General features: G+C 36.7%; 1 protein-coding gene across 1 annotated transcript in view; it reads right to left on the reverse strand.

The window, feature by feature from the left end:
* Positions 1-7,283, reverse strand: part of BNC2 (basonuclin 2) — a 355,086-nt gene extending 347,803 nt beyond the window's left edge. Inside the window, exon 1 of the mRNA XM_036261168.1 lies at positions 7,248-7,283. Within this exon, the coding sequence (XP_036117061.1) occupies positions 7,248-7,268 (21 nt within the window). The 5' untranslated portion in view covers positions 7,269-7,283. The remainder of the gene's footprint in view (positions 1-7,247) is intronic.
* Between the last annotated feature and the right edge of the window lie 4,373 nt (positions 7,284-11,656).

Raw genomic sequence — 11,656 nt, forward strand, 5'->3', positions numbered from 1 at the left:
CCAGGGCGGAAAATTCTTATTTTTCTATGACCTTTGATATTTTTGTCAAAAACATTAAAAACTCTCTTACTATCAGTTATATATGTATAGGAAAATGGGGAGGGGGCAGTAAAACATTTGTTTAGGACACTGTAATTCAAAACATTAAAAACTTTGAAAATGAAAGTGTTTTGTTTCTTCATAAATTAAAAATATCAAATAGGCCTTGGAGAACTGGCACACACCTAAGTTTAGATTAACTTACAACAGTTTATCCTTTGTATTTTTTTTATTTTTAATTTTTTTCCTTTATTGATTTTAGAGAGAGAGAGAGAAAGGGAGAGGGAAATATAGAAACATCAATGAGAGAGAACATCGACTGGCCGCCTCCTACATGCCCCCCCACTGGGGATCAGGCCCACAATCTGGGCATGTGTCCTGACCGGGAATCGAACTGGCGACCTCTTGGTGCATGGGTCTGTGCTCAACCACTGAACCACACCGGCCAGACTATCCTTTGTATTTTCATCCTGGTGCAATATCCCTATGACATGTCCTATAAAATAGGGTTAATAATACTTCCTTCTTTACAGGGTAGTTCTGAGAAACAAAGAAAAAACAAATTTAAAAAAGTACTTTGAAAAAAATCCAGGCAGATACCATCATATCAGCTACACACTCCGTATGCATGCACCAGGTACTACAAAAGCTTTTCAGAAATATTCTCATAGAATTCTCACAACAACCTACAAAGTTAAGTACTAAGTACCATCATAGTCTCCATTTTTCAGAAAAACAGTGACTCATACAGATGCCAATTAACTTATCCAAGGGCATGCAAATTCTGAGTAGTGAAGCCAGTATTTGAACTTAAAAAGTGTAACCATAGGTCAAATTCTTAAAAACGTATTCACTACCTTGTCTTCTTTCCTCAGCAAGTGGAAGGACAGGGTCATTGAGAAGGTAAAACACTGACTCCTAGAAACTGAACTAACCTAATTCACTATGACTACACACAGTAACCAGCTAGTTTTACCAGGACATTTACAGAATTTTGGCAAAAGGACAGAGATGCACAATGTCCAAGATCAAAGAAGCTAATAAGACTATTTCAGACTACAGCAGGAACCAAAAAAAGTAGAAGGAGAGGGAGTTCAAATATATTCAATTATTTTATGCTAGTAAGTAAAGGCATAAACACCAGAAAAGAACTGAGAAATAAAATTCACTTTGCAAGAATAGTGAAGGAATTCTATCACAAATGTATAAAAAAGCAAGAGTGCTATAAAAACAAAATATGTGAAGCCAACAAACTTCATTGACATTTTCAGTACCATCGACCCTGAAAGTTAATAAATAGTGTTTGCTGAGGTCTGACTTCACAAGGAATTCCATATGGAACAGGAACATGAGAGCCTAATGAGGATGTATCATACGAAAGCAAAGAGATTAGTTAACTAAAATAAGTAGGTTCCTCTCTAAATATAATCCCCTCATAAGGACACATTTAGAACATTTGTATCTCGTTACAGGTATTATTAAGTGAGAAAGACTCTCAATACCAAGCAGTCCCAATTATAATTCATCTTAGGAAATAAAGTGAATTTTCTTTACTAAGAGAGAGAATCAACTTCAAGAAACAGATTAAATATAGTTACAGGACTGTCAACAAAGTCAAACACCAAACAAACCTTATAGCTCAAAGAAGTATCAATTGCAACTGAAAACTGAATGACCACACTAATAAGAATGTATTTTTGACTACTTTCCAACACCTCTTTGTTCTCCCATCACACCTTTCACCAAGCTACTGCCAGCGGTGAAAAGCAGATGGTCAGTCAGAAGAGGACTTCACTGGCACGAGGGCATTAGTTTGGGGGAGGGTCAGTTCTAGTTTTCAATCCCACCAGAAAGGAGGGCATGCCTCTTGTCTCTGGAAACGAAAAATACTTTAAATGACACAGTTATACATTAAGAAATATTTTACAGCCCGGCCAGTGTGGGTCAGTGGTTGAGCGTCAACCCATGCACCAAGAGGTCGCTGGTTGGATTCCCAGTCAGGGCACGTGCCCAGGTTGTGGGCCTGATCCCCACTGGGGGACATGCTGGAGGCAGCCAATCGATGTTCTCTCTCATTGATGTTTCTCTCTCTCTCTCTCCTTCTCCCTTCCTCTCTCTCTAAAAATCAAATGAATTAATTAATTAAATACTTTACAAATCCAAAGGGAAAATAATAGGAGGGGTATGACTAAAGCACAGAAACATTTTATTAGGTAGAATTTAGACTGGCCTCAGGTAACAGAAAATCCAGTTTTAAGAGCTTAAAAAATTATCAGTTCTCTCATAGAACAGGTGGTCGGAGGTAGCAGTGCAGTGCTGGGTGTCAAGGACAAGGCTCTGCCTTTCTTATTGCAATGCACTGCCTCACAGAGCATCACAGCCAAGATTCAGGCACCAGTTTATTTTTCATTCCAGATGGGAAACTTTCACTACTCTTTCTAAGCAGACTTCCTACTACAAATTACTGAGCAAAACTTAGCCACGTGTCTACTCTTAAACCAATCACTGCCAAGGGAAATGACATTGTCATGACAACTTTTTAAAATATTATTCTTGAGATATCTCTTATCCCTGCTAAGATCAAGGGCTTTGCAATTCCCATCCCTCAACCCTAGCTCCTTAGAAAGAGAGATGGGATGGCTTTTAGAGTAGGCATCAGTATTTACCTCAATCATTTTTTTAAATTCTGACTATAAAAGGGCAGTTTAACATGAAGAAGTCAACAGTTAACATCACTATCTATAGCTGGGTCCCTGTAAGTTCAGAGAACATTCTACCATTAGACAAACAGGGGCACCAAAATGCAATGAATTATTTTACTAGTTAGATGAGTAAGAGCCAATAAAGCAAAGTAGCTTTTAAAAAGCACAATTTCTCAGCCAACAGCATGAATCAGAATAAACTTCTCTTCAATTTTATGCTTTTCAATATGATCTAGTTGACCAATCCTATCCAACCTCACCTCTCTAGTCAATCTCTGTTTAAGGAATGAGGGGTGGGAAAACATAGTTGAGTTTAGATGTATCAATCATTCCATTTTTGTATTTTTTTAATTAGCCATCTTTTTTCATTTAGGTGATTCTCCCCTTCCTAAAAAAGCAATCCATGTCAAAGTACAAGAGCTTATCTGATTTAAAACGAACAAACAAACAAAAAACCCATGTAAGGTACCTTCCTGTATTTGGGTTTTCAGTTATAAGCATATGATGAAGGAAAACTCAAATACCTAGAAAGACTCAAAATGCAACCATCTTGGAGGGTAAGGGCCATTCAACTTTACAGACAGCATTCATCTTAAAACTGAAATCATTGGGCTGACCCTTATTTAAAACATGAGTGCAAATTTATGAAGTTTTTCAAATTTTTAAGCTAAATCACATACTCCTCCCAAACACCTATCTTTTTCTACCTCTGTGCTTTGGGGTTGTTCTTTTCCACCTTAACATCTGCTTTGCAAATTAACGCTATCATTTCTGTCATTCAAATTTCATCAGAAGAAATTCAGGTTCTGTCTCAAATGCCTGTTTCCCCCAGTGGGTAACCCAAGACTTGGAATTATTCTTCACAGGATTCACTCACTGTCCAGCTCTCAACCTCCGTGAGGCCTTTAGCAGACCCTAGAAAGATGCAAGGCTCTATAAAAGTCTCCAGAAGTAATGAGACTAAAAGGACAGCTGATTATAGTTGAAAATAGGACCACTGCCTGCATTTTGCCTCACTTATTATTTTTTTTTTTTTCCTTTAAAGCAGTGCAGGTGGAAAGGAATCAGCAAAGAAGTGGGAAGGCTCAAGAAAAGATGGTGAGGAGGACTGTACCTCTGACTGGTTTCTCTATACTCTAGAGATATCTGATCATCATGCATCTGTACACAACAGAACAGATACAAACAAATGCTGGTTGTTAAATCTGACACTTTTTTTTTTTTTTTTTTTTTTTAACACACTCCAGAAGTCACTAAAATACTGGAAACATTTGGGAGATTGAGCCATCTGATGACAATTACAGGAATCCTACAAGGGAAAAAAATGTTCGGAGAAGGTCAGATGGCCATGCACTTATAAATCCTACCTTAGCCCCAGAGCCCTCCCTCTCCACACCCTCCATATCACTGCCAGTGATAGGTGACTGGTGATGCTGTTACTCCACATTCCCGGGCTGATCCTAAAGGAGAGGCATGCTCTCACACTCTGCTCCAGAGAGCTCATCATGATTTTGATTTTCTTGGTTTTCTTATCCTTTGAGGTAAGACAATTCATGATTGTCATGAGTTTGTTTCTCGAGGATGTGAAACTTGGAGGAACCAAGACTTTCACAGTAAAGAGATGAATGAAAAGGCAAACCAATGAAAATGTTTGCATGAAACTGAAATTTTTTTCCATGCTCCTTTATTCCCTGAATTGATCCTTGTGGAATTTGGTGAGGGGGCTTGGGAAGTAAGAGTAGTGATTGGGAGGAGAAAAGGAGCTAATTAATATTTACTGAGCACCTTCAAGAGCAAGCCACTTTCGGGATTAAGAAACCTTGCAAGGAAACCTATTTACAATAGCCAAGATATAAAAATAGACTAAGTGTCCATCAACAAATGTATGGATAAAGAAGATGTGGACAATGAAATACTATTCAGCCATAAAAAAAGATGAAACATTGCCATTTGCAACAACATGAATGAATCTTGAGAGTATCATGTTAAGTGAGGTAAGTTAAACAGATAAGGATAAAAACCATATTATTTCATTTACATGTAGAATACAAAATTTAAAAAAAGAAACAAATGGCCTTGGTCAGTTTGGCTCAGCGGTTAAAGCGTTGGCCTGCGGTTTAGAGAGACCTGGGTTCGGTTCCCGTAAGGGCACGTACCTTGGTTGCATTTTTTCCGCGGACCTGATTGGGTCATGTGGGTGGCAACCACCCGATGTGTCACTTTCATGTCAATCTTTCTCTCCCCCCCCCCACTCTATCTGAACAAAATGTCGAAAAAATGTCCTCAGGTGAGGATAAAAAAAAGAAAACAAATGAACAAACAAAATCAGATATAGACAACAGATTGCTGGCTACAAGAGGGAAGTGTTATGGGGTGAGAACAAAATAGGTAAAGGAGGTCAATTGTATGGTGATGGATGAGTAACTAAACTTTTGGTGGTGAGCATGCTATAATGCATACAGATATTAAAATTATAAGGCTGTACATCTGAAACTTATGTAATGTTATCATTCAATGTTACCTCAATTACAAGATACAGAAAAGAATCCCTGCAAAAAAAGATGGCATCCCAACTTAATGAGAACTAAGATTAAGATAAGCAACTTAACCAATCCCAATGCTCTTTAATGAAGACAATGGAGTAGAAACCCAAGTCCATCTGACTCCAAAGCCCATGCTCTTTCCCCTAAGCAACACGGCCTATGAGACAGTAAATCAAACATGGAGTTGGGTCAAATATGACACAAAATGGCATTAACCAATAAACTACCTTACCAAGGCACAACTGACAGTTTCTTTCTTCTTAAATAACTTATATAAAGTATGAGAAATAAGTTGCAAGTAATTTGAAGAAAGTTAAGAAAATATATATTTAAAAATATATATGTGTTATTAATCTATCCAGAAAACAGATAACACTATTATTACTTATGTAGTATATTTCCTTCCAGTATGTCATATTTCATCTATATATATATATATACACACACACATACCCTTTTATGTGCCACAAAGGTGGAGTCATACTATTTATAGCTTTGTGTCTATTTTCTTTTCAATTAATATATCGTGAGTATATTCCCATGTCATCAAAAATTCCTCAAAAGTTGGATCTGTGAAATAATTACATCAGAATAGATTTTATAACTAAAGTCTTCTAACTTAAAGCCCTGTGTTGACAGGATTAGAAAATTTAAATACTTGAAATATTATATACTCCATGTAGATGTGTAAGAAAACAAGGAAGTTCAGGATAATGCTGAACAATGAATCATGGTTTCACAAAATCCCTGACGTTTCATGTGAATGTACTTCAGCAGAATCACATTTGACAAATCTTTGTTAGCAATATAATCACACACAAAATGTGCAAAATTCAAAATTAGAACTGCAAATTCAATTATGTTGTACCAATGCCTTTTGTGGGTCTCTATGGAATTCAGAAGTATCAAACATTTTAGAATTTAATTTAAATAGAGTCATGATAAGTTGAGTACTTCAATTTGTTAGCAAAAGGTGAGCTTCTATGACATGGTGCATACCAAAGAACCACTTGACTCTCTTTTAAAACATGGTGGTGGCAGTAATGACAGCAACAATAAAAAGTAAAAATGATAATGCCAGTGATGGTAGCTCTTTCATTTATTATGTCTTTTTCCATGTCTATCACTGTTCTTAACCCTGAATATAGGTATTTTGAATCTGATTGTCTCTAAATCCCATAAGGTAGCTTACCATTCTTATCCCCACAAAGTAACAAGCAACTTGAACTCAAAAAACGTGAGTTCAAGTCCGTTCTTGGATCTAATGAGCTGGAAATAGCTTCATCTCTCTAGATATCCAATTACTTCACTTATAATAGAAGGGTTGGGGCTGAGAGCACTGTAGATTAAATGAGCTCTCAAATCCTACAGATTTGAAAATCACCTGAAGATATATACGTGCCCCTCCTCACCCATGGCAAACACACATGACTAAATAATCAAGTCACTAACTGTCATTATGGCTTCATAATCCATCACAACGCAGTACACTGGAAAGTTATTAATAATCAACACATTAGTTTTAAAAAGAAACCTCCTTGGCCTCCCAAGGTGTGCACCAGGTAAGTATCACAAAAGACCAAAAGTTGAAGCTTGCCAATTCTAGAAATTTGAACCCTAAAATGAATTAAATCTGTCAATACTAGGTATTCAGCTGAAAACTCTTGAAAAACTGGGGTTCCTTGCCACCCCAAAAGCTGGCTGACTTAGTGAGATAGCCCCACCAATAGCTGCCCAGGGCAACCAAAACAAAAGGTACAAACTAGTTTGCCAGGGTAGGGCATGAAAAGCCACACCAAGTCCCAGGGAACGAAGAAGGGCTATCCCACCAAAGAGAAAGTGGTCTCAGGAAGGAGAGCATCGAATCTCCATGGGGGAGGGAAGGAGGAGGCCCAAATCCTGATTTTATCTCACCCTGCTCCTGTGTATTAAGTTAATGTTTTAGCTCAGTGAAAGTAATTACCAGCCAGGCTCTCCAATCCATCAATTCACCCTGGGCATTCCTGCTGATTCTTTCTTTGGTCTCTAGGACCCAAGAATTCCTTTTGTTGATCTGGAAGTGTGAAAGAAAGGTTGGTTGTTACTAGTTTCTCTCTTTGAATTCTAAATTTCTGCCAAGTAATTAGGAAAAGAAAATGAATAACTATTTTCAAGTTTGTAAAGAAAAGCTATAAAGGTTAAAGTAGGCACAGGCTCTCACAAAAATAAGATTAAAACCATACATCTTTGACCTCCCTTCTTACAAGTAGAATGGACAAATGCTTTGGCTCTAGGCTCCTAACTCAGGGATTTGATCCAAATCACCTCCATTCAAATTTAGGTAGTTGCCAAGAGTAGCTTAGTCAATAAATGAAACAGAAATGGACTTACTAAACAAACACTTTCTTATATCTCCACAAGGATCTTAATGGAAGGTATTCTTAGTATTCCCATTTTACAGATGAAGTTAACCAAGTTCAGAGATTAAATATACTAGCTGTAAGATCACACTTAAAAAGTAACCATGCAGTCTTTTGAGCCCAAACACTAGTCTTCTATGCAATTTTTCCAATAATAACATGTTATGGTTTAAAGAGATTCTCCCAACTGGAAATAATAGTCAAAATTATACTAAGGCCCTGGCCAGTGTTGCACAGTGGTTAGAGAGTTGGCCTGCTCACAGAAGGATCATGGGTTTGAATCGCGGTCAAGGGCACATACCTGGGTTGCAGGTTTGATCCTCAGCCCTACAGGGGTGCATGTAGGAGGCAACCAATCGATGTGTCTCTCTCACATTGATGTCTCTCTCTATCTCCCTCCCTTCCTCTCTCTCTCTCTAAAAAAAAAAAAAACTATACTGCTGACTTTATGAATTACAAAGGAATCTTAAGTGTATCTACCCAGTAGGCAGGTATTCATTTTATAATTACACCTATGATTCTTCCTGCCATCCTATAAATCCATGTCCATTGCACAAGTAGACTAAATGGGCACTATAAATATAACAAAGCTATACCCACAGAACATATACATGGGAGGTAAAAGGTAAAAAACCACATGGCAGTAACAGCAAAACAATAGTGAGCCTTTTCTGCCACTTAAGCTGTAAACTCAATTGCTTCCATTGGTTACCAACAAACCCAATACAAAAGTGGTCAGAGATTGTACCACCAATCCAAAAGGCAGGTGGCTCTGAACGCAACAGAAACATCAAGACTTTGTTCTTTTATTGTCCAGAACCAAGGTTCTAGGATCTGCTATAAGAATGGGCAATGTCTGACTTGTTAGGCATATTAACATCAGCTAAAATACACATATATATATTTTTCCTTGTTTTCATTCTACAAGTGATCTACTCTAGCTGTAGAAAACTTTTAAAGTGTATAAATGTACAAAGAAACAGAAAATAGTCATAATTCCAGTATCCTGAGGCAACAATTGATGACATACTGGCCTATTTCCTTCTGATATTTTTTCCTTCATAGCTAGACTATTTGAAATAGTTCCTTTCTACAGAAAAAAGAAACTAATTCACTGAGACAGAAACAAAAAGGAAAATGTAGCTTATAAAAAATTAATTCCATTTTTATTTATAAATAAATTCAAATTTCTTGAGTAAAATCTTAATGATAACTACAGCAAAAATACTTTTTAATCCTTTGGAAGAGCTCAGTAAGGTCACCATGACTCCCCAGTTTTTTGACCACAAAGCCAGAAGAAACAATAATCTATAATGAGCACAAAGTAGTACTCTTGTGAGAATTGGTTTTGTTTTTCAGAACTTCATTTTCTAAAATCCGATATTTACAATGAAACAACTAACCTTACTAGCTTGATGGGGTTCAGGACACCAAAACGAAACATCCTGGTATACTGAATATCGTAACATGAAGGAGAAAATGGCAGACACAGGAAGGTCACTTTGATTTTCCCGTAGCCCTTCTTCCTGAAACAGGCCATAAAAACCTTCATATGTAGGGTGCCCTCCCTATATCCTGAGGAAAGAAACATGCTCATGTCCAAAGACAAAGGGCTACAGAAAAGATCGAGAATACAGGACTTACTAAGTTTCCCCCAGTTCACTACAACCACCTCATTTTCCTCCACCTATCACACTCCTCCACAACTGTGTACCCTTCAACAAACCTTCCATAAAATAATCAGATCTAACTGTTTCTTTGGGTCGTCATTTCCTTATGACTGTTCCTGTGTCACGTACAACTTATATTAAATAAATGTGTATGCTTTTCTCCTGTTAATCTGTCTTTGTCAAGTTTTCAGACCCAGCCAGGAATCGTAAGAGGGTCAAGAAAAACTTATTCGCCCTCTATAATCCTATTAGTGAGGAAAGGATTTTGAGTTCACCCAAAGAAGAAACTATATAGAGGGGAGCAAGAGGACTTGTCTTCCTCAAAAAATTGTACTTCTAGAGGATACACTGGAAATATTTAAGTACAGTATATATGCCTTTTCTGCACATGTCTAATAAATAACCAAGTAGCAGAGCCTCTATTCTCTAATTTGAAATGGATGGCTCAAGAGTGGGGCCAGGGGAATGGGGAGGAGGGTGTCAATGGGGGGAAAACGAGAAACATCTGTAACAAAAATAAATTAATAATAATAAAAAAAAAGTGAGGCCAATTGTGCCTAACAAAGGTGAAAGCAATCTGCTTTACACATTGAAAAATAGAGACGTTAATGGAACCAGTGACTTTGATAATGCTAAAAAGAGCACTAGAAGATAAATATATTTTGCAGCAATTTCATTGATCATGTATTTATTTCTAAGGTACCTATTTAAGAGGGGTTCATCCAGAAAGAGTACTTTTGTACTGGTTACTGCTAGGTAAACACAAGTTTTAAATAATCTTCAGCACAACAGACATGGAATTTTATTCCCCACAGCCTAGTCATTTTAAATGCCCTGTGACCCTCTTAAGCACTGCCAACATCAACATCTGGTACCTGGCACAAAGAAAATACATTCTAAAAGGCTTTTTTAAAAATATATAAACCTTTCATTTTTATCATATGCCTTAAATATGTTTCTAAGATAGTTTTCTTTCTCCTCTTTCTGATATACAAAAAAGCAAGAGCCTTTTCTATCAGGCAGCTGCACTGTGTTTTAGAAGCAGAAGGGGAAAATAGTTGCCAAAAATCAAGTTGTTGCTAATGTTTTCTCTCCCTCCCCCAAAAGAAGTGATTATATTCAATATAATGGAGGCCTGAGACCTGACTGGATGAAAGAAAACCAAAAAAACTATTGTAATTATCTCCCCACAAATATATACACATGTGGAAAAAAAAAAAAAAAACAGCTTCAGAATCCAAAGCATATCCTCTACACTAGCTATTTTCAACCTGTGCCACAAAAAATTTTAAAACATAGAATACCTGACTATTTAGTTAGGGCACTAACCTCTTTTCCCTTAGAATGTCAAATAAAAAAATTAAAAAATGATGACAGCCAACACAACAATAGCCATCTGGTGTGAATGAATCAAAATCATACCTTTTTTTTTTTCAGATGGGCAAGAAATATATTTTTTGGTGTGTCACAGAATTTTAGTAATTAGTTTACGTGTGCCATGAGATGAAAAAGGCTGAAAATTGCTGCTCTACATAATTGCTATATTTCTTTGATTTTTTTTTTCCTCCTTTATTTTCTCATGTAAGGCTTTTTATGGCCTTCAAATCCTCCAAAATTTTTAGCAAAAACAATGATCACACTATTGATAATCAAGATATTACCTTTAAATGCTGAACTTTAGCAAATAAGTTTTATTGGAGAACCTCAAAAATTCAAGCCCACCCATTAAACCTTAAATACTAACTAACCTAGGAAGTTTTAAGTGACTTTTAAAAAGTAAATAAGGTAATAAGCAAAACTGAGCATACTTTACAAAGAAGTAAATGAGAAAACAATGGGCAGGAAAGGTAATAAATTTTATTCTAAGACTCCCACTTTAATAAAAAACAGAAACACGGAAAGAAAATATTAATACTACCTCCCTATTATAAGTTTGTTGAAACAAAGGAATAATCCTCTACTGCCTAGCTTCAAGACAGTTGTCTGAGTTCATTTCTATATAAACTTCTCCCTCTCTTTAGTTTTGGCTCAAGTCTACAGTTATCATTACATAAGTAAAACAGCCCATAAAAGTTTTCCCCTTAATTTCAATATCATCAACTCCTAATACAGGAGACATGCAATGGGCACTTCACAGCTAATGCATCAATTTTTTCACAAGCACTCATGTTACGCCACACGCCTGCTTAGTATCCGAAATAAAATGACTGTCTTCTGCATTAGAGAAATTTTCTCAAAGAAAAAACATGGCCATCATTCATTTCCTAGCCAAACATACTCAAGGAAACTCGGCATTGGGGCCG

This window comes from Molossus molossus, unplaced genomic scaffold (genome assembly GCF_014108415.1).
Source record: "Molossus molossus isolate mMolMol1 unplaced genomic scaffold, mMolMol1.p scaffold_m16_p_14, whole genome shotgun sequence".
NCBI lineage: Eukaryota > Metazoa > Chordata > Mammalia > Chiroptera > Molossidae > Molossus > Molossus molossus.